The following is a 22,950-nucleotide window of genomic DNA, read 5'->3' as shown; positions in this document are numbered from 1 at the left end:
TCTGCCCCCCACAGTGCTACCTCTATGGCACGAGTGCATACCCTTCCGGCCTTCTTGCCAGATTTCAGCCAGAACATGTCTACGTGGCTGAGCAGAGGGGCCCTTGACCATGCAATGTTGCCATGGGTTATGGCACGGTTTCCATACCCCTAGTGATCACCAAAGCCAGATTCCCATTTATAGAATCCGGCGATTTTTGGTGGCAAGTCTATGTTGTCTGCTATAGAAAGGAGTGCATAGTGCAAACGGGAGACATCCAAGTGTATGATAACATCGACCACCTCTTCGACCTCACAAACGGGAGCTTTTTACGCCATGATGGACTGTTTCTGCGAGGAGTCGTGGCGGAACCACACCCCACACTCCACAGCACAAGATCGGGTACTGCCAGCAGTGTCCGATAGGGTCAAGTGGCCCGCCCATATGGGTGCCAGGCCACCTCCCTATTTCAATGCCGGAATGTTCGTTTTCAAGCCCGATCTTGCTACCTATCACGACCTATTGAGTACACTGAAAGCCATCCCTCCAACTCCATTTGCTGAGCAGGTAAAAATGCTAAATAAACGTTTGCAGGATGTAAATGATACATCTACAAATGTGATTCATTTATGAATTTCTTTAGAGCAAGGCCAGCGGGCTGGAAAATGCTGGCGGCACTGGCACCGGCCCGCCCGCTAGACCGGTGTCAGCGTGGCGACACTGCCCTTGGCAGTGCCAACGGGAGTGCCGCCTGCCTGGTGCACCCCCTGGGAGTGTGGGGTCAATGGGGGCAGGCCGCGTGGCCTGCTGGGCCCACTCATCTGCCCCATTACTTTTTATTTAAAAAAAAAATCAAAAAAGAGAGAGTAGGAGGGGAAAAAAAAAGAAGAGGTGGAGAGAGAAAAATATTGAAGTGGTTGACAGTGATTTTTTTATAGTGAGTGTTAGTACCTTACTTTTTTAACGTGGCGTCAATGTGACACGTGTGGGTTCACTTGGCATCCAAATGAGTGTCACCCATTAAACTGCTCTTAGGTTGATCAATTTACGGATCACCGACTTGAAAAACATGTATGAGAGTACTATGCGCTAATTCGTTCCCATATTTCACCGATTCACACGCTCATCCTAGGATTTCCTGAACATGTATTTCTGGGACTCATTTCAAGCCCCTCCCTCCGGTCTACAACCTTGTAATGTCGATGCTGTGGCGCCACCCAGAGAAAATCGACCTTGGGCAAGTTAAGGTTGTCCACTACTGTGCCACGGGGGCCAAGCCATGGAGGTTCAGCGGCAAGGAGGAGAATATGGACAGGGAAGATGTTAGGATGCTGGTGAAGAGATGGTGGGGACATCTATAATGACGAGTCCTTGGATTATAAGAACTAGGCCGAACCGAAGACGATTGGATCATGCGATCAGCCGCCTAAGGCCACTCTTGGCCTTCCTGTTCAGGCAAGTGGCCGGGCGCTTTCTGCTGGTTGCTTCGCTGCCTCACTCGTTGCACTGCCTAATATAGCCTAGCTAGTTAGACATGTATGTTACATGTATATGCACACGAAAATACTCGATAAAAATTTGACACTTTAGTTAGACGCCTGTCCTCACCTGCCACCCTATATTTATCCCAATTGAATGTAATTTATCCAATACAATTAATTTTATACAATCTCCATTTTCTTTTTCCTTTTTCTTTATGGGGAAAGATAATGTAATGTTGTTCGTCAATTTCCATGCCTCTTTCGGGAGGATGGACGAATGTTATATTAAGCGTTAGACAGACATGAACACCAGTTGGTCATGAATAATTTTTATATGAAAGTTGATATGCAAGTGGTGCGAAGGTATACCATGAACTAGTTAGTACACCCGTGCATGCACGGGTGCATGGTATTTATATACATATAAATTTATATTTTATATCAATTTATTTGGTGTTTTCCAATAATTTTTTCTACTTAATCTAACCAAATTACCTAAATAAATCTCAATAAGATTAAACCAATAAAAGAAAGTGTCAAATTTAGTGATAAATATGCAAAACTATCTCTAACAGCCTTCCCTATCTTTTGACGCCGAATCGAAGGCAACCTGATTGACCTGTGAGCAATAATCATGCCATGGTCTCTAGACATAAGGCTAATAAAGAGTTCCTTAATTGTCAGGATCATATATATGAGTGGACATATATGTCCATTAATTTTTTAATGAAATCGCTCATCAACTATTATTTTAAACCAATGCTGATCGGATATGAGCTTATCTTGTCCGTGAGATGCTTCCAATTATATGCCCATTAATTTAGTTACTGTACTGATCCAGCCTGCTGAATTATTTAGTACAATTGATGTCTTTCTTTTTTTCGGGGCAACCATTTGATGATTTTATAATTTGAATGAATATCAAATCCATTTACATATAACACATATTACTGCATGATGAGAAGGCAATTCTTTCTTCGACTTCGAACTTGTCGAGATGCTCCAACTTAATTAAGCATCTCATACTACATTTAAAACCGAGATTATTTCAGTGCTTCGTCTTCCTACTTCACCGATGGGACTATCTCCGTAGTCTTCGTACATAATGAATGTTATACATTATCGAATTATCCTTCGCTTTTACCCTAACCTACACGACGTACATACATCACTATCCTGGTGGACAAAGCTAGCCAACATGGAGAAAAAGAGAATAAGATATGGACGCTTGTAGGACAACTTATGCATGTGACATTAACATGGAAACGAGGGGGTCCTTTTCTCGGTGCAATGCAGGGATGGTGTGCAGTATATTTTAATCATTTTTTTTCCCGATGGAATATCAATGGGCCCGACTAATCCGGTTCGAATCGGGGTTGGCTCACTAAAAAATAAAACTTCTCCAATCAAGATTTTTCTCTCCATTTACAAGATTAAAACACAAGTCTTATTTAAAAAATGCCGAATCGCTTAAATCAGTCTTTATTGTGGGTGTTTAATTACTTTTAGGTTGTGATAAGGGACTGACGTGGACCGGATGAAACGAGATAATTTTTTAGTTTAAATTACAAAAGGAGAAAAGGAAAGAGATGGATGATTAGAGACGACCGGACCTGTCCTCACCTGCCACCCTTAATCCATCCCAAATGCCAATTGCAATTTAGTTATAGAGAATACAATTAATTTTATACAATCTCCATTTGCTTTTCTTGCCCTTTTATTCTGAAATTAGACATAGATAATGTTGTGTTCGTCAAATTCTAGGACTCTTTTTCGGGGATCCGTAGACATTGGTCATAAATAATCACATATATTTCTGTGAATGAAAGTATAGAGATATGCAAGCGGTGCGAATATACCATGAACAACTTGATATATTTTAATTTTGCCGGACTCTCTACTGTACTGCATTAAAGAATGCGCACACGTATAACGTGCAGGTGCCGAAGAATTTATTTATTTATTTTGGGATAAGAAGGATGAATATATTAATTTAAAAAAAGAATAATAAAAAGGAGTCCGTACCACCAAAATATTCATGTCACTTTGAAAATGCAAGTGGTGCGATTATACCATGAACAACTTGATATATTTTAATTTTGCCGGACTCTTTTCTAAAGAATCTTTAGTGTAATGCATTAAAGAATGCGCACATGTATAGCGTGCAGGTATCGAGGAATTTATTTATTTATCTTTTGGATAAGAATGATGAATTTATTATTAAATAATAATAATAATAATAATAATAATAATAATAATAATAATAACAATAATAATAATAACAATAATAATAATAACAATAATAATAATAATAAAGAGGAATCTGTACCACCAAAATATTCATGTTACTTTTTCTTTTTTTGGTTGAACATTTTCATGCACTTTGAACTCATCAATGTCATAAGCACGTAATTTGAAGCAATGTATTTACTTAGATTATTCTGACGTCATTGCAATTCTAAAGTGATCATTCTGAGCTGACTGCCATATTGTAAAATCTCGGTTGTTTTTCCATAAGATTGTGTTAATAATCCATGGAAAGGATATTAACCAACTTTATAAATTAGAGAAGAATATGATTGTTGTAATATTTTTAATGTTTGTGATGACTTGAACGCCATGTTTGGATTGAGAAATACAGAGAAAATCGGAGAAGAAGGGAGGGAAAGTTATATCAGTGTCTTTGAAAATTCTATTAATTAAGCTTTTCTTCTTCCCCTCTATTTCTCTTGTATTCAAACAAGTTATGAATGACAAACAATAGTGATATACGTTAGATTCGGCTATTAGTAACTGTAAACTCATAATTGATTAACTACTGTAGAGTGATCATAGAAACTTCCATTACAGTCAAAATCCAAACAAATTTATAAATGATTGAGTGGACATTTTGTTGCGCGTTTTTATGGAGGATTTAGCATTTTTTTAAATGAATATATATATCACCCCAGTCAAGTGGATACCCACTTGTTCAATTGGATTGGCCTTTTTTTTCGGTAGACATGAATTATTTTTCGGTAGACTCGATTGGGTCGGCCTTCATTCCATTAAAAACTAATATCATAACTCCCTTCCCATTTTGATTTTGATATCTACGGTAGTATTCCTATAGTTGAATTTATGACGTCAAAATTATTTAAAATAAGCAACTTCACAAATTCATGAGAAACAAATTCAAAGTTACCAAATTTAGTAAGACCATATATTTCCATTTTCCATAACAAAAAGAAACCCATCTGATATATATGTAACCGAACGTCCTTTGAATGCATAACCCCGCTAAACCCTTTTTTTTTTTTCGTTAGGAGGCTAAAGCCATTTAGTCCTTATGGCTTCCACTCTTCTTCTCTTCTCCTTCACCTTCTCCTCCTTCTTCTTCCTCCTCAGTCCTTGTTATGGAGTCCCGCAAGAAACCCTCGCCGCAATCTGCTCGCAGACCCAGAACCAAGAAACATGCCAGAGGATTCTCGGGTCGGACCCCCGAACCGGCTCGGCAGACCTCCCTCTGCTGTCCCTCATCTCCATCGATGCTGCCCAGAAACAGGCAGACAGTAACCTCAACACCTTCTCTGCGCTTCTCCGCGACTCGACCAGAAATAATCCTTCCCTCCAAAATGCATACGGGACCTGCGTCTCCCTGTACCAGGAGATACAGAAAGAGCTTGGAGCTGCGCATGATCTGTCGAAGCAAGGGAAGTACGACGAGGTAGACAAGGCAGGGCCCTCGACGGACCCCGCTTACAAGTGTGAAAATGGACTCCCCTCAAGCTCTCCGACCGCTGCTATCACGGAGGACATGCTGCTGACTCTCCAGACATTCTATAGCGTCACCGCGTTTGTCGCTCAATCAGCTTAGGTTTTATATATATGGATTGAGAAATTCTTCGATGGTTCCTACCTCATTGCGTTGCTTGAAATAGATGAATAAGTATTAATTATTCAAATAATTGTCGCAATTATCTTTAACTGAAGAAATCTTATTAGTTTTTCTCTTCCCACGTCAACGTGAGATAAGACTGCATTGATGGCTTATTATCTTTTATATTGGTGATGACTTTTCTTATTCATAATTATATAATATTCCATCAGTTGCATCTTTAGACAATTGAGGACCACCTAGGCATTGATGGACCTAAGAAAAAGCTAGTGATTTATTAGGAAGAACTAATCCCTCCCCTGACGGGTCACATAAAGATTTTCGGTTATGCTCAATGATGCCGAAAATGACACCTCGGACGCTTGCTTGATTTCATTAATTGTGCACATATATATCCAAAGAATTCGCCATGATAAAAATCTAAAAGAACAATAACAGATCGAAGTGGCACTACTAGAAATACCGGGATTACCGAGAAAATTACCGAGGGATTGTGTCCCTCGGTCAAATTCTCTCGGTAATCCCTCAGAAACTTTACCGAGGGATTAATTACCGAGGGAAAAATCTCTCGGTAATCCCCTTGGGTAAAATAAAAAATTTTAAAAGATAATTTTTTTTAAAATAAATTACAGAGGTATTTTTCCCTCGGTAAAATTTAAAAATTATTTATTTTAAAAATATTTTACCGAGGGATTTTTCCTCAGTAAAAATAATAAAATTAATTTTTTAAATAAATTACCGAAGCAAAAATCTCTCAGTAATATTACCGAGGGATTTACAGAGGGAAAATCCCTCGGTAAATTAAAAAGTATCAATTTTTTAATAAAAAGTTAAAAAATAAAATATCAAATGAGAAATTTAATATTTGTTTTACAATAATAATTGTGAAAATATATCACATATAAATTATATTTCTTGAAGAAAATAATATATTATGAGTTAAATATAAAATTAATTTAAGTTAGGATTGAAAGTATTAAATATTTATAGTAAATATGAAATTAATTAATTTGAATATTTAAAATTTTGGGTTTTTGAAAAAATATATATAGATATAAGTATATAAATAAAATGTTTACACTCGGAGCGCATAAACATTATAACTAAGATTATGTTTACGCTCGGAGCGCAAGTCATAAATAGATGCATTTTATAGTTACTTACAATTTTAATATTGTACATAAAAAGTAAAAGAAGAAGAAAGAATGAAATAAATAGTATTAGAAATAAAACCTCAAAATAAATAGTAGTAGAAAGCACGTTCGAACTCGTAAGGGAGAGTCTATAAAATTCTTGATTATCTTACATTAAAATCTATTTAGATCGGTCAAATAAACTATGTGGTTATTTTCAGTTAAATATCACATGCATTATATAGATATATGATGTTGAATTTATTATTAAATGTATATATTATCAATGCAAATTTGTTAATATTACAAGTTTTTGGTTTTTTAAGAATGAAAATATAAAGACAAGTAATACAAATATAATTAAGTGTAGAGAAATGACAAAAATAATGCCCGTAACTTAACGGTCAAGGAGATGGCATGAGGGATGGGTGGAACGGGGTGGGAGGCCTTTGGGTTCATGACTTCAAAAATACAAGAAAAATATGAGAGAGATGGGAGAGGATAGGAGAGAGAGAGAGAGCGGGGTAGGCGGGCGAATCTTTTTAACAAAAACACGGAGTTACCCTGTCGATAAATTTACCGAGGGATTCGAATCCCTCGGTAACGATCTGTTTATTCCCAGAAGTAAAATTGATACTTGGGAGAGGATAGGGGGGAGAGAGAGAGAGAGCGGGGTAGGCGGGCGAATCTTTTTAATAAAAACACGGAGTTACCCTGTCGATAAATTTACCGAGGGATTCGAATCTCTCGGTAACGATCTATTTATTCCCAGAAGTAAAATTGATACTTGGCGATAAGGCTTGGTCCACAAGCACCACTACTCCAGGTTGCACAACACATATAATATAGGATTTAACTTCTATAAGGAGGCTCCTTAAAAAGAGGGATATTCGGAGGCCAAACAGGAAGCGCCCATAAAGCAGTTTGTCATATGTCTATTTGTGTCGTTTCTTGCTAAATAGCAAGTTTTTTTATTATTTACATAGATACTTATTAAATAAAAAGTTTCTTATTGTACGCTTAAAGTGTGACATTTATAATAATAAAATAGTGCATCAAAATAGTAAGTTTCTTGCATTATAGTCAAAATCTTTAGGTGTGACATTTGTAATAATAAAATAGTGCATCAAAATAGTAAGTTTCTTGCATTATAGTCAAAATCCTAATATTCTAAAACCTCCTTTGTTCTGTAATAAGGGAGGCACCAGGACTAGTATAAGGAAATGAAATAAAGCTAAATAAAGGGGCATATAAGTCCCACTGGTGATGATTGAATCCATGATCTCTTGATTTCGGGCGACGCCTTGTGCTATTATACCAAGACCCCTTCCTCTTTTAAAACCTTCTTAAAAAGGACTTTTTGGGGAGCCTCCCAATCTTAGCGGCTTGAAACGCTACAGCAGAATAAAATTATTTGTCAAGTATATATTAATAGAGAGATTCAAGTGAATAATGTCAAACAATAAAATATTGTAAATATTAAATATATTTTGATATGGGATTTTGGAAGATTTGGGATTATTAGGTATATCTTGATATAGGAAGTAATTCTGTTGAACGTATCGATCGCTGCCTTGTATGAGAAGAAGGATTCAATCGAGCCACCACTATCGCTGACGCTGCTAGTGAGAGCAAATAGCTTTATATTCCTCGAGCCCACGGGACATTAATTGCTGTTTCAGGCCTAGGCTCAACGGACCTATGACGAACTCGAACACGGATTATGTTTGTTCTTTCTTTTCTTTTTTACCCGCCCTTTTAATCGGTAAGGGAATGAACACTTCAAAAATTTGAAGCAAATTAACTGCCTTTTTCCTTGTTATCGATGAATAGAATAGTAACTCACAATATATACTAGCCATGGAGCTAGTGTTGATGGTGTGTAGCACGGGGTAGATATAGTAATATATACATCATTAATATAAAAAAATATTATCAAAATCTTATAAAAAAATATGCATTCAATTTTAAAATATTATTGAACTGACAGTATCTAATAAAAAATTTTAAAAAATATTCTATTGTTGTAATCATAAAATATCTTTTAAAATAAAAAAAATCATTTCTATTTAAATTTATTTAATCGTTAACATTATGCAAATTTACTAAGTGCAGGTATACAAACTTGATCTTGTAAATTTATTTCTTGAAAATAATATTTTGTTATATGCTTACTTTCAATTATTAATTTTTATACTTTTTACGGACCCTAATTTCCTAGATTTAGTGTCTTGTGTTAATTTTTATGAAAATTATTTTTATAGGTAATTAACTATCGTACTTAGTGTGCATTATATATATATATATACACACACAATATAATTAGCTACCAATATAATTCAAAGATATACTAAAAGTATATCATTTGGATATACGTTGTAGATATTTTTTGAGATAGTGCTATTCGAAATCCTTATATTCACATGTTAAATTTCATTTTTAATATTCTTGTAATTTTATATAATTAGTGTGTTGTAATAATTTATATATGTGCTTAATAATTATTTTCGAGTATAAATCATTATAATTTTCATTTTCTTATTTGCGCATTACATTATTTATAGTCTTTTTGTTCAATAAGTTACCCGGGTTTGTTTTAAAAAATCTAAATATCATTTTTGTAATAATTTACACTTTGAAACATTAATTATATTATAAAAAGTATTAATATTTTCATTTATAAATTTTAATTTTTAAAAACAAAATCTTCAATAATTTGTTTTACAAGTACTGGTAAGTTAACTATTATAATAAAAATAATAAAAATTTGAAACTAATTGTTTCAATTAACATGCATAATATATTTGGTAAAATTATTAATTAGATTTTTCAAATATACCAAATTAATTAATTAGGTTAAAAATTTGTTTTAAATTAATAGGCATCATATCTCTAGGTTACATCTTCTTTATTTTATTTATTACCTTAAATTTATAGCACAATATCGTAATCTTTTTCTTTTATAGAAGCATAATTTTTCACTAAGTTATCTATATGATCAATTAGATTTTTTTTTATAGTTTATGTCGTCCTTTGCATTCTATATGTTCATTTAACACGTTTATATATCATTTCATATAGCAATTGTTCTAACTATTTGAGCACATATTTGCTTCTTAGCCCAATAAAATATTTTTATGTTTAATTTGAAGTTTTATACAATATTTAATCAATAAAATTAGACTAAGCCTAAATGATTCAGTATATATATCGCTTGTACTAATTATTTTATTTTAACGTTTGTATATTATTGCTTATAGCAATTGTTCTAATTTTTTGAGCACATATTTGCTTCTTAGCACAATAAAATTTTTAATGTTAACTTTGAAGTTTTATACAACATTAATTATATAAATTAGACTAATTCTGAATGGTTCAGTAAATATATTGCAATAATCTCAATTAGTATGCATTGTATTATTTATTTTATCATATATATAAATTGAAATTTTCGATTGAAACTAATCTAATATTCATTTGAGTACTTATTTATTGTATCATTATGAATACATCATTTATAATATAATTCTTTGGTGAATTTTATAATATAATATATATAGATTCTAAATTTGTTTAATTACTTATCTCTTATTATTTTAACTAGTCATGTAACCCACGCGTTATGCAGATGTTTACATTTTTTTATTCTTGAAATAAAATGTGATATACAAAATGTGGGTAATTTTCGTAAATATAATTTTTCAAAATTTAAAAGAAAGTATATATGTTATATAGAAGATGTCAGGGATGCGATCCCCTGGCCTTGGGCGAAAGAGAGGCGAATTTGTCAAAATTGATTTATTAAATTTATTAATTTATTGAAGGTCTCTAATATGCTTAGAAATTTGGTAACTTATTTTCTTGATTCCTTGGAATCATTATAAAGTTGAATAAATATATAATGAAAGGTTTTCAGTAAGCTTACAAAGAAACTCATCGTCGCTCCAATATGCTTACGTGGAAGCTTCTTGTCGCACAAATGAAATCTCCTCATCAACTCTTATGGGAGGGGTCCTAATTACATAAAACAAAACTAGTTTTCTAACAAGTGTGTTGCACAAGTTTCTTTTTATATATTCCCTTAAAATCTTATAAATAATACGCATTTTGATATGTAAATAGATAGATAAATACTATATAAATTAATATATGGCTTTATTACTTATAATTGATATCAAAACTCAATTTTATGCTGTAAGTATTTTAAATAAAGAACAAATTTCATTTATATATGATGGTAATTCGAGATCACTAACATAATGCAGAAGATTTTATGATTTATAAAGTTTAAAATAAAATTTTGACTATATTATATAAGCTAGAGTATATTACACTCCACTATAAAAAAAATTGAATATTTACATGAACATTTTAAGACATATTATTAAAATTAAGTATAGTAAAAACTAAAACCACCTTGAATTACATTTGTAGATTTCAATTTGTGAAATGCTTCCGGAGACTCTTCTTATGTTTAGGTTATTATAATTTATTTCACTTGCATTGGTCTATATGAGTGACCCGGAGTAATTTATTTTCAATTTTATACGTTAAATTGTACATATAATATTAGAACCCATTTGTATTTGTTGTATAATAAAATTATTTTTTGTTTATTGTAGATTAACTATATAATATTTTTTATTAACTACTGTATTTATTTTTAATAGTAGCATTTTTAATATTTTAAATATGTATGTAGAATTGTATATAATATATGAGAACAAAATTATTGTATAATATATATACTTATTTGTATAAAATAAAAATTCTAATATCTAATAAAGGGAAACGAGTAGTCCCATTGAGTATGAAATCTGTAACTTCTTATACTCCTACCTTCGTACTGCAAGCAAGCCTTTAACTCGAACTCCCGTTACCACTGTCCCTATTGGCTTGTATTACCAGACAAGAGATATGCGGCACTGCACTCTTTGATAGATACGTTTCTCATGATATAATTCTATAAGAATTCTATCCCTTTATTTTTTTTGGTGAAATACGGGGATTTTGTCCCTTTATTTACTTCCCTCTCCTGACTCGACTCCAACGTAATCTGCGCATTAATTAGTTTATTTTGGAGAGCCAATTCAACCCAATATATATGTTACACTTTGCGTGGAAGTTAATTAAGAGTCAAATTCTGGGACGATTTGGTCCTAACAATAAGCATTTATATATGTGGCCCTTTTCCATGCTTTCCCTTTGTTAATTAGCTCATAGTTTCATCTATGAAAGTTTCTTGTCATTATGCATTCACAGAATTCGGTAACATCGTGACCAAAAGAATCAATTAATACACGTAAATATGTCACGCGATAGCATCTGCTAAGCGATCTCCTGCATGGTTCTTGTCACTTGCAATGATTTCCCTAGTCCCCTTCTTAGCCTTGCCAGCCCTCGCCGACAAAGCAACTGATGACCTAGTTCCTGCAAGGGAGTGTTCGATGAGAACCTTAAGGGCAGGTCCTCGGGCTTGCACGGCTTGCCTACCTAGTGCAGATGGTGGCAGTCAACAATGCAAGTCTGCACTATCTCTGTGTCACAGATCAGCTCGGCAATGCAACCGATGATGCCACAAGGAATGTGCTAACGGAATGCAGGAAGGCCTACCAGCTTGTATACCACCAGTTCGAGCAGGGTTCCTTTACTTTCAGGAATTCTTCTTATCAGGATGTCTTCGACTTAGAGGTGAAGGCAGCCCCTGCTGTGAAGAGCTGCCAAACAACCTTCGCAACCCCCGCTCTTCCTCCGTGGATTTAATGAGCATCCGAAACTGGCAGATGCGGAATCTCATTGATATGTCATTGCAAACTGTTAATAAACTCATTCCCTGGCCTAGGAATTATAGAGCTTGTCATGTCGATTGTGTGCGCATCCATGTGTCTGTTGTCTTTCGCCAGTTCATATTATGAAGAAAAATAGATACTTTTAATATTCCAAATTCACAAAAATAATTATGGTTTCAACATATAGTGAAAGACGGAAAGGAATAATATATTGCAAGCCAGGATTAAATTTGGCTATACCTAGCCTAACCGGAGGTGTATATGTATATATGTATATATATATATATATATATATATACCAATCACTGGTATCAATGTTCATGAAGATTTTTTCTATGATTCCTACAAAGACGAGCTCCTACCAGTGGAAAGAATCGACAAGTGAACAACGAAGATCACTGGTCGGATCAAAAGATCAGAACCGCTAGCAGTCTACCAAGCACGGATGAAATGTAAATGTAAAATTTTCACTAGGCCTATATACGACTGTGTCTATCTCCAACTCAAAAGTTTGATTGATAAGTCAGTATTTTATAAATCCATGGATTTCTAATCAACATTTCAATGTAGGACAACTCTCAACAGTAAATGCGGGAATAACATGGTGATTGGACTCCTATATTTGACAGAAGTATGCAGGAGTAGAGCGCAGGGCATGTTACATATGATGCAGCTGCTAGATATGTGATGTCTGAGGGTGATATTAAGATGCAGACAAACTGACGACGTCTTGTAACTCTTGGCCGGATATTCACAATGGCCTCCAAAAAGAAATCTTTTCATCAATCGGTGGCGCAAACCTGAGGACACGAAGACTGAAAATAAATACAATCAAAGAGGGTATAGCACCGTGATACACTGTTCAATGTTGTCTCGGAGTTGCTGTTCTGTGTGTCGCTTGGTGTCTTTGAGTTAGTTTGGTCGAGTCCTATTTTCTAGGGATATTTTAGATGTTATGGTTATCTTGTTGTTGGATAGAATTTGTTCTGATTCTATTGCTAGATTTTAGGTCACGTCAGTAAGTGGTGTTAATTTGTCTTAGTGGGAAAATGTGCCTTAGTGGCAGAACCCTTGGCAGAACATGTCTTAATGGCAAAATGTGCTGAGTATTTTTATTTTTTAGCCTTTAGCAGTTATGAAGTTTGTTTATATATTTGGTTCTTACGTTGAATAAAATGAACTTTCCTTCCCAAAATTTATCCAGTTTTCTTGCTACGATATTTTCCCCTTGTCCCTGAACAACAACATTGGTATCAGCGCTCCCTTGATCTTGAGGGACCTGTGAGAGACTTGTGGGTTTGATCGAGCGACCCCTAAACACTATCCATCGAATTTACCTCTAAAAATTCCATCAGCAACGGAGGCAGGATCGAGTGGTTTCTCGACCATGGCTCCCCCAGTGTTTGATGGAGACAACTATCAACCCTGGGTTGTGAGGATGAAAGCTTATTTGGGGAGTTGTGACTTGTGGGAAGCTGTGGAACAAGACTACAAGGTTGCTCCTCTTTCTGACAATCCAACCCTGAATCAAATCAGGTATTACAAGGAAAGGACAATCAGGAAAGCAAAGGCCAAGTCTTGCCTTTATGTTGCGGTTTCTCCAAGTATTTTCAGTAGAATCATGATGTGTGAGTCCGCACAAGCCATCTGGGACTTCCTCAAAGCTGAGTGTCAAGGAGATGAGAGGATCAGAAGAATGAAAGTGTTGAATCTAATAAGAGAGTTCAAGTGGCAGCAAATGATGGAGTCAAAGACCATCAAAGAGTACTCTGATAGGCTGATTGGCATTGCAAACAAGGTAAGGGTTCTAGGCACTGACCTCTCAAATAGCAAGTAAGTGCAAAAGATCCCTCTTTGGAGAATACCAAAGATCTGTCAACCATTAGGCTAGCAGAACTGCTCAGTGTTTTGCAAGCACGAGAGCAAAGAAGATTGATGAGGCAAGGAAGAATTGTTGAAGGAGCTTTGCAGGCCAAAGTGCAGTAGAGTTCTGGTGGAAAAGGCAAAAAGTGGAAATGGAAGAAAGGGTATGACAGTGCATCTGAGGCTACTGTAAATGAAGGAAGTGCATATGCTTCTAATAGTAACAAAAGGGGGGAATCATCGTCCTTGTCAGTATTGTGGCAAGAGGAACCATCCACACTACAAGTGTTGGAGGAAGCATGATATGAAGTGCAGAAGGTGTCATAAGCTAGGACATGCTGAAGTCATTTGCAAGGAGGAGGTGACTCGACATCAAGGTGAGGCACAAACTACAGTCTAGCGAGAGGTGGGCCAGTTGTTTGTTGCTTCTTATTTTACTTCTTGTGTTTCTGGTGATAGTTGGCTTGTTGAGAGTGTTTGTACAAAACACATGACAAGTGATGAGGAGCTGTTTAGAGACCTTAATAAGTCAGTACAATCAAGGGTGAGAATTGTGAACGGAGACTGCATATTTGTGAAGGGAAAAGGAACAATAGCCAATGAGAGCTGCACATGTACAAAATTGATTTCTAAAGTTTTGTATGTTCCTCAGATTGATCAGAATTTGCTTAGTATTGGTCAACTCATTGAAAAAGGTTACAAGGTGATGTTTGAGGAGAGAAAGTGCTTGATCTTTATCCAAGTGGTCAGGAGTTGTTTAGAATTAAGATGCAGGGTAAATGCTTCTCTTTGAATCCACTGGAGATGAAGCCTGATGAGCTGGTGAATAATCCACCAGTCAGAGGAGCGAGGTCACTTGCAGAGATATACCAGAGATGCAATGTGGCTGTTCTGGAACCTGCTGGATATGAGGAAGCCAAGGGAGATAAAAAAACGGGAAGTTGCAATGAAGGATGAGTTATCCATGATTGAAAAAAACCAGACTTGGGAGCTGGTTTAAGAACCTCTAGACAGGAAGGCTATTGGAGTCTAGTTCGACTTCATGACAAAACTCAATCCTGATGGCTCAGTGGACAAAACCAGAGCCATACCAGTGATTAATTATTGTGTCATTCAAGATAACATATATGTTGACCAGCCAGAAATTTTTCATGTACCAAGACAGGAGGAGAATGTCTATAGACTTAAAGGAGACCCCTAGAGTTTGCAATGGTGTTCAGATTGCAGAAAAAGAAAGCACTGATTTGTTTGTGGATGATAAAGTCACTTTGGCTATACCACAAAATCCTATGTTTCATGGAGGAACCAAGCATTTCAAGGCCAAGTATTATTTTCGTTGACAAGTGCAACAATGTGAAGAAGTGAAGCTGGTGTATTGCAAAATAGAAGACCAACTGGCAGGCATATTTCATCAAGTTGATAGGTTCGAGCTGTTAGAGGACAAGATTGAAGTTTGCAGCAGCATCTGATCCAATGAGGAGTATGTCGGATGTTGTCTCAGAGCTGCTGTTATGTGTGTCATTTGGTGTCTTTGAGTTAGTTTGGTCAAGTCCCATTTTCTAGGGATATTTTAGATGTTATGGTTTTCTTGTTTGTTGGACATAATTTGTTCTGATTATGTTGCTAGGTTTTAGGTCAAGTCAGTAAGTGGTGTTAACGTGTCTTAGTGGGAGAACGTGCCTTAGTGGCAGAACATTTCTTAGTGGCAGAACGTGCTGAGTATTTTTAGCCTTTAGCAATTATGAAGTCTATATATATTTGGTTCTTACGTTGAATAAAATGAACTTTCCTTCCAAGAATTTTTCCGGTGTTCAATATTTTCCTCCTTGTCCCTTGAACAACAACAAACTAAAAATTAATTAAAGGAGCTTGAACGCACCTTGTTCCATCACCTTTCTTGTACTAATTCTACCAGTAGACACCATGAAATTGCTTCAATCGGCAAAACCATAGCCAGTCTCCAATGGTATAATCTAATGAAAGCCAGCACCTTTTGGGACGATTGTTCGAACGCTACACTGATGTTATGCAAATTGTTACAAAAGAAACAAACAAAAATTGTGATGTAGCGTGGATCACATGATTTCTCACGCATAAACTGAATTTAGATACGAAGGGAATAGATCGCGTTTAGACCCGAAGAGTACCACCCAAAAAGGTCATAGATGAAAAGAAATCTCTGAATTTTATCAACGAAATATTATTGACCCGGATTATTCCTTTTTTATTTTTTCTATGGCCATATGCCTACAAAACCTCATAGAAATCCGAATACGTCTAAGAAAGGAAACTAAATCCTAGAAATAACAATAATATCAAATGAAAAATCAAATTGTAAATATTCTAAATATTCCTAGATAATATCTCCTACATATTCTAAATAAAACATAGTAACCTAGTTAGAATTCTAATATTTTTATTAGGGATCAAGACACCTCATCTTTCCTTTTCATATCACGAGAATCCGTACTTTGGTATACACAATATCTACTTATCAGGCTTGGGTTTTTTTAAATCTTTTCGGTCCGGAAATCCTCCACGTCAATTGGAAACAATCAGTCCAAGTTGAAATGGGTTTCTGGCTTTTCATGTACTAAGAAGACGTATATCATTGCATATATCTATATAGGAGCAAGTAGAACAGTAAAATTTGATCATCATACATATAGTTTTTAACGAGATGATGATTCCTTTCCATTTTGTTTATCTGCTTACTGCATATTCATGACCGAACTAATTCTATTAGGAGAAATCGCAGCATACATCCATGGCTGTCCACTTACATGAGACTCAGGTTGCTAAATATTGTTCATCATAGAAGCCCTAAGGCCCTTGAGGGCAAAGAATATGAGCCCACAAGCCCAAGCAATTTAGCAATATGAGCACCAAGTTTAATTAAGCTCATGTATTTGCCGTTCTTGCCTTGCTTCTTTCTTGGCGACTGAAATCATGCAAATCCTGCAGAATTGGATCATAGTATGCATTTTTCCTTTCTCCAACCATTACATATCAGTTTCGGGCATCAAATATTGGCAAATAGAGCAACGAAATGCAGTGTAGCTTAATTACACCTATGTAAGTTGTAATAGGAAAGAAATTTTAGGCCGCGATGAAATCCTTAATTTTGGTAACCACAAGGCTTCCCGTTTTTGCTCATGTTCATCTATAAAATGCACTTGTCATGGACGTTTAACTCAGTACACCATTGGCTATGGCTTCTCTAAGGCAATGGACTCTGTTGTCCCTCCCTCTCGTGGTGGTTGCTTTCACCTTCCCCCCGATCTCTCCGGTCCTCGGTGACACTGATCCCCAAACTCAAAGCTTGATTGATAACATATGTCGCCAAATGGAGGACTACGGATTCTGCAACAATGTGTACCAAGAGCAGCTCAAGGGCGGCTCTTCGGATATGCGTGGGCTGGCACAAATTGCTCAGAAGCAGGCACTAAACAACGCGACCCAGATTCGCATCTTCATTATGGACCTGCTTGGTAAACAAACGACTCGAATACGTTTATAACATAATAATAGTTGGATATAGCCTTGCATGATAACATATGTTTCTATATTTGAACAGGGAGGACGACCGATCAGGCCCAGAAGGATGCCCTCACTGAGTGCCAGTCTGCGTACAACACCGTAATCGACCAGTTCACACAGGCTTGGTTCTATTTCCTCCAGCTCGAGTCTTACCACGAAGTGCTCACCTTTGAGAGGATAACGCCCCGGGTACTAGCGAGCTGCAATTCAAGCTTTGACACTCCAGATCATCCGCCAAACCCACTAGTCGAGCAGAACCGGGAGCAGAGGATTCTCATTACCATGGCTCTGGTCTCTACCTCATTCCTGACCCAATAAGCATGTATATGCTGCTTGATGCCCGAAAAGCATTTTTGTATGATGATAAGTAGAAACCTACAGCTTTCGATTCATGCTATAGCTACCTAGCGATTTCTCCACAAAACAATTAAGCAAGAGCTAATACTAATCAGTTCATCATTAGTTTCACAATTATCTCCTCGTATTATATACATCATATATATGTCATAGATATAGTTCTGGTATATGAATGCATAAACATGAAATACAAAAAATTAGGATGAAACTAAAATTAAGGCTTAAGATAATCTGTCGCTTCTCCCTTACAAATAAATATCAAGAATTAGGCGAAACGAGTTATTATCATGGACAACTAGGCTAAAACCCGCGCATGCACCAATAAATTTTATTATTATTTCTATTACATAAATTTCGAAATTGGTTTGAATAGCAGGTAAATCTCTAAGTGATAATAATACTTCCTATGATCGATCATTTATAAAACGCAAAGTTACCATATATTATCCGAAAATATATATGACACATATTGCAGTCCTCAAAATACGAAAAAACCTCCTATTTATATGTGATAATATATCGTTCTTCTTTTAGAAAATATTTTGCATGTGATAATATTATTGATATCAAATATTTTGCCACGCTATTTTGAAAAATTATCGGAAATATTACATGTCCAATTGTATAAAGTGCACAATAATAGCCTATATCCCAATTAGATATTAAAAATCATATGAGACAATTATTCAATATTAGATTATATTTAAGATATCGTGCAAACGATATTGAATATATTAAAAGTGGGAATCTCTGTTTTATTGATAGGATACTGTATATTGATATTATTTCTTAAACTATTCTTTAGAAATTACAAAATAGAAGATGCTCATGTGGTGGCGCGAGAGGATTAAGAATTCTGATAATGCGGTAACATGAGAGAAGACAATTTTAATTTTGATGAGGTAGCAACATGAGAGTACCGCTCGAGCATTTGTTATTATGTATATATGATATTGATGTAGCTGCATGCTCATTCCACATCCCGGTGGGAAAATAACGTTATCTTCTTTGGAATTTCCTACAACTTTCTTTCCCAATTCTTTCCTCCTATCCTTCTTTTAGGTTCGTGAATTTACCTTGTGACCCGAGAGAGAGAGTTCTACCGATCTCTTAGCAATGACATGCTCTTGAAAGACATGTGCTTAAGTTGTAACATGTTCACTAGAGGAGATTCTATCGTGCAATCAATCAAAATGGTTGCACTAGACAATTAATCAAGTGAATTACCAAAAATTTAAGTAAAAAGTATATATTTTACTATAAAGTTAAGTAAAACTCTTTAAAATTTATGTAAATGACTTTGAAATTTGTATAACTTGCCTTGAAATTTGCATAATTTACTTTGAAATAAGTGTAGTTTACTTTATTTGTTTGTAATTTACTAGACAACTAAGTAATAAGTAATTTATTTTGATTTTAAAGTAATTTACTTTGATTGTATGGTGCAACCACTTCAAAGTGATTGCACCATAGACCACCTTGTTCAATAGCCAATTTATTAGAATATCACGAATTGAGGGCCTGGGAAAGCTGCCTTTTGCAGGTTTTTTTTTCCATAAAAGAAATAAGCATCAATTGGCAAGAGCAACATGAAAGGACAATTCAAAATTCCATTTTTTTTAATCATAATTTGAAACAAAAAATTATGGGAACCGTTACTTGCTTGTTGAAGGACTATTATTGTTGTTAATATTACTATTGCTTTGGCGGGCTTAGGGAATGAAAGGCACTATATACATGCAGCGATACCATAAGACCAAGCTTCTCTCGGCATCACACCAGGCACTCAGCTTTTTAAGGAATTTCTTTTACCATGTTGCCAAATGATAAAGCTGCATCGACTTAATGATACCTACACAGATAAGATATTCTGTCCTATGATACCAGGAAATTAATGTGAACAGTAGGGCTTTGGGAAAAGTGGAAAGTATGAAGACGAGATGCTAAAATTATATGGAAAATATAGCTACTGGAATTGAGGGTCTTTTTGGAAACAAAATCCTTTTGTTTGCTCATGTTCATTTATAAATTGCTGCACTTGTCATGGACGTTTAACTTAGTACACCATTATTCAGCAAAAAAAAAAAAAAAAAACTTAGTACACCATTGGTTATGGCTTCAAGGCAATCGAGTATGGTGTTCTTCCCTCTCGTGGTGATTGCTTTCACCTTCCCCCTGATCTCTCAGGTTCTTGGCAACACTGATCCCCAAACTCAAGGCTTGATTGATAGGGTATGTCACCAAATGGAGGACTATGGATTCTGCAACAATGTGTACCAAGCGCAGCTCAAGGGCGGCTCTTCAGATATGCGTGGGCTGGCACAAATCGCACAGGAGCAGGCACAAAACAACGCGACCCAAATTCGCTTCTCCATTATGGACCTGCTAGGTAAACAATCAACTTGAATACGTTTATGAACATAATAGTTGGATAAAGCCAAGCATGATAACATATGTATCTATCTTTGAACAGGGAGGACGACCGATCAGTCCCTGAAAGATGCCCTCACTGAGTGCCAGACCGCGTACAACACCATAATCGACCAGTTCCAACAGGCGTGGTTCTATTTCAGCAAGCTCGAGTCTTACCAGGAAGTGCTCAACCTTGAGAAGATAACGCCCCGGTTACTAGGGAGCTGCATCTCGAGCTTTGACACTCCAGCTCATCCGCCAAACCCGCTAGTCGAGCAGAACCGGGAGCAGAGGATTCTCATTACCATGGCTCTGGTCTCTACCTCATTCCTGACCAAATAAGCATATACATGCTCCTTGATGCCCAAAGAGCATTTTTGTATAATGATAAGAAAAGTAGAAAACCTGCAGCTTTCAAGTCATGCAGGGCATGTTTGGTTTGATAAAATGATTTTAGAATCATGATTTTGATTTTAACTCTACCCACTACACAACAAAAACAAACGTTTCCCAAGTCAAATTTATAATACCATTTCATTTGTCCTTTTCCAAAATCAAAATCAAAATTACTTTAACTCTGAAACCAAACGCACTCGCAATAACTAGCCAGCGATCTCCATGTAACAATTATAAGCAAGAGCTAATACAAGTCAGTTAATCATTAGAGTCACAATTATGTCCTCATTTTATCTATATGATATATATGTCCTAGATATAGTTTTGGTATATGAATGCATAAATATAAACAATTAGGATGGAACTAAGATTATGGCTTAAGATAAACTGTCTTTTCTCACTTACAAGTATCAATAATTAGGCAGAACGAATTATTATAATGGACAAAGTAGCTGCAATGCTCATTCTGAATCTCGGTGGGAAAATAATGTTATCTTTTTCAAAATTTCCTTAAATTTTCTTTCCGAATTCTTTCCTTTTATCCTCTTCTAGGTCCGTGAATTTACGTTGTGACCTGAGAGAGAGAGAGAGATCTAGCAATCTTATAGCAATGGCATGTTCTTGAAAGACGTGCTTGAGTTGTAACATGTTCTCTAGCTAATTTAATAGGATACCACGAATTAAGGGTATGGGGAAGCTACCTTTTACAGGTTTTCTCCATACGAGAAATAATCATCCATTGGCAAGAGTTACATGGAAAGAGAATTTAAAATTCCTTCTCGATCATAATATAAAACAAGAAATTATTCGAACAGTATTACCTGCTTGCTGAAGGACTATTATTGTTGTTAATAGTACTATTACTTTGGTCTGTTTAAGGAATGAACAGCACCATATACATGCGGCGTTACCATAAGGACCGAGCTTCTCTCTGCATTACACCAGGCACTCGATTTTTTAAGGAATCTCTTTGACCATGTTGCCAAATGATACCTACACAGGTCAGATGTTCTGTCCTGTGGTACCAGAAAATTAATGAAAACAGTGGAGCTTAGGGAAAAGTGGAAAGTATGAAGAGGAGATTCTCAAGTTATATGGGAAGTATAGCCACTGGAATGGGGGCCTTTTTGTAAACAAATTCCTTTTGTTTGCTCAACTTTCTCCCATAAATTGCACTTGTTCTAGTGCAGCTACGTATGTACCTCAACATATAACACTAGCTCGTTCTAGGAAACGAATCGTATATTTTTCCATCATGGTTTCTCTTAGGCCATTACATTTACTTATGGTTAGCTTGTTAGTTGTCTTCTTCTCACATGTGGTTCTATGCGATCCAGCGATGCAGCCCTTGATTGATCGGATATGTAGGTCGTTGGAGGACTACGGGTTCTGCTACAAGGTGTTCAATGACAACCTCGAGGGGCATGCAAGAAACATGCAAGGGCTCGGTGAGATAGCCCAGTTGCAGGCCCTCTTCAACGCGACCAATATCCACCTCTTCATAATGAGGCTGTACAACAGCATACCCACAGGGCCGGAGAAAAAGGCGCTCGAGAAGTGCATGAATGCCTATTCTGTTGTCTCCAACCAATTCCAAATTGGGTTACTGCTATTCGAACAGGGCAGGTACCGGGATATGCTGGACACAGAGAGGATAACCCCACAGGCACAGAGCAGTTGCAGCACAACATTTATCACGCAGCCTTCTCCAGAGAACCTGTTGATCGAGCGGAACAGGGAGATGAGGATTCTCATTGGGATGGCCATAACCACTTGCTTGGATCTTCGCCAGCACATGCAGCACCTTTGATAGTGATAAGCTTATGCATGCCTTACGTACTTCCCATTTTCACTACTCATACATCCATCTTTGCGGTTTAATTAAGTAGTTAGCAAGCTTCCAAGTGTCAGCAGAATTATGGAAGGAAAGAGTACGCACTGTATAATAAGTAAGAAGGGAATTTTCTTTCAATGAATCTGCCTAGAGTGGCTTATTTTATTCTTTTCTTTCGGGCATTTGCCCCGTTTCTCTACCGAAAAAAAAAGAGTGTCTTATTTCATCCAACAATATCTGCCGACAGGACCAAGACCTTTGTTCTTAATTAAATCTGCTTTGCTCGGAA

The 22,950-nt window shown here is 36.0% G+C and overlaps 5 protein-coding genes across 5 annotated transcripts; all 5 read left to right on the top strand.

Moving 5' to 3' along the window:
- The first annotated feature begins 315 nt into the window (after window positions 1-315).
- LOC116207635 (galactinol synthase 2-like) lies at window positions 316-1,340 on the top strand. The gene is made up of 3 exons (XM_031540674.1): window positions 316-546; window positions 623-754; window positions 1,149-1,340. The coding sequence occupies exons 1-3, from the start codon at window positions 316-318 to the stop codon at window positions 1,338-1,340; spliced, it is 555 nt and encodes a 184-aa protein (XP_031396534.1).
- Window positions 1,341-4,533: 3,193 nt separating this feature from the next.
- Window positions 4,534-5,502, top strand: LOC116202231 (pectinesterase inhibitor 2-like). The gene has a single exon (XM_031533694.1). The coding sequence runs from the start codon at window positions 4,789-4,791 to the stop codon at window positions 5,314-5,316; it is 528 nt and encodes a 175-aa protein (XP_031389554.1). The 5' UTR covers window positions 4,534-4,788; the 3' UTR covers window positions 5,317-5,502.
- An 11,831-nt stretch (window positions 5,503-17,333) lies between these two features.
- Window positions 17,334-17,980, top strand: LOC116207625. Its single transcript, XM_031540662.1, has 2 exons — window positions 17,334-17,613; window positions 17,700-17,980. Exons 1-2 carry the CDS (start codon window positions 17,334-17,336, stop codon window positions 17,978-17,980), a joined length of 561 nt encoding a protein of 186 aa, XP_031396522.1.
- A 2,172-nt stretch (window positions 17,981-20,152) lies between these two features.
- Window positions 20,153-20,773, top strand: LOC116207618. Its single transcript, XM_031540650.1, has 2 exons — window positions 20,153-20,408; window positions 20,493-20,773. Exons 1-2 carry the CDS (start codon window positions 20,153-20,155, stop codon window positions 20,771-20,773), a joined length of 537 nt encoding a protein of 178 aa, XP_031396510.1.
- A 1,393-nt stretch (window positions 20,774-22,166) lies between these two features.
- LOC116207610 lies at window positions 22,167-22,637 on the top strand. The gene has a single exon (XM_031540639.1). It carries the CDS (start codon window positions 22,167-22,169, stop codon window positions 22,635-22,637), a length of 471 nt encoding a protein of 156 aa, XP_031396499.1.
- The last annotated feature ends 313 nt before the right edge of the window (window positions 22,638-22,950 follow it).

Source organism: Punica granatum, chromosome 1, assembly GCF_007655135.1.
Source record: "Punica granatum isolate Tunisia-2019 chromosome 1, ASM765513v2, whole genome shotgun sequence".
In the NCBI taxonomy this organism is placed as follows: domain Eukaryota; kingdom Viridiplantae; phylum Streptophyta; class Magnoliopsida; order Myrtales; family Lythraceae; genus Punica; species Punica granatum.
The sequence above is the reverse complement of the archived record's forward strand: the minus strand, read 5'-3'. Positions and strand labels throughout refer to the sequence as shown.

Coding starts and splice junctions, on each gene's coding strand:
- LOC116207635 (XM_031540674.1), top strand. CDS start 316: ATGATGGACTGTTTCTGCGAGGAGTCGTGGCGGAACCACACCCCACAC. Junction 547..622: donor CAACTCCATTTGCTGAGCAG/GTAAAAATGCTA, acceptor GAATTTCTTTAG/AGCAAGGCCAGCGGGCTGGA. Junction 755..1,148: donor CTGGTGCACCCCCTGGGAGT/GTGGGGTCAATG, acceptor ACTCATTTCAAG/CCCCTCCCTCCGGTCTACAA.
- LOC116207625 (XM_031540662.1), top strand. CDS start 17,334: ATGGCTTCTCTAAGGCAATGGACTCTGTTGTCCCTCCCTCTCGTGGTG. Junction 17,614..17,699: donor CTTCATTATGGACCTGCTTG/GTAAACAAACGA, acceptor ATATTTGAACAG/GGAGGACGACCGATCAGGCC.
- LOC116202231 (XM_031533694.1), top strand. CDS start 4,789: ATGGCTTCCACTCTTCTTCTCTTCTCCTTCACCTTCTCCTCCTTCTTC.
- LOC116207618 (XM_031540650.1), top strand. CDS start 20,153: ATGGTGTTCTTCCCTCTCGTGGTGATTGCTTTCACCTTCCCCCTGATC. Junction 20,409..20,492: donor CTCCATTATGGACCTGCTAG/GTAAACAATCAA, acceptor ATCTTTGAACAG/GGAGGACGACCGATCAGTCC.
- LOC116207610 (XM_031540639.1), top strand. CDS start 22,167: ATGCAGCCCTTGATTGATCGGATATGTAGGTCGTTGGAGGACTACGGG.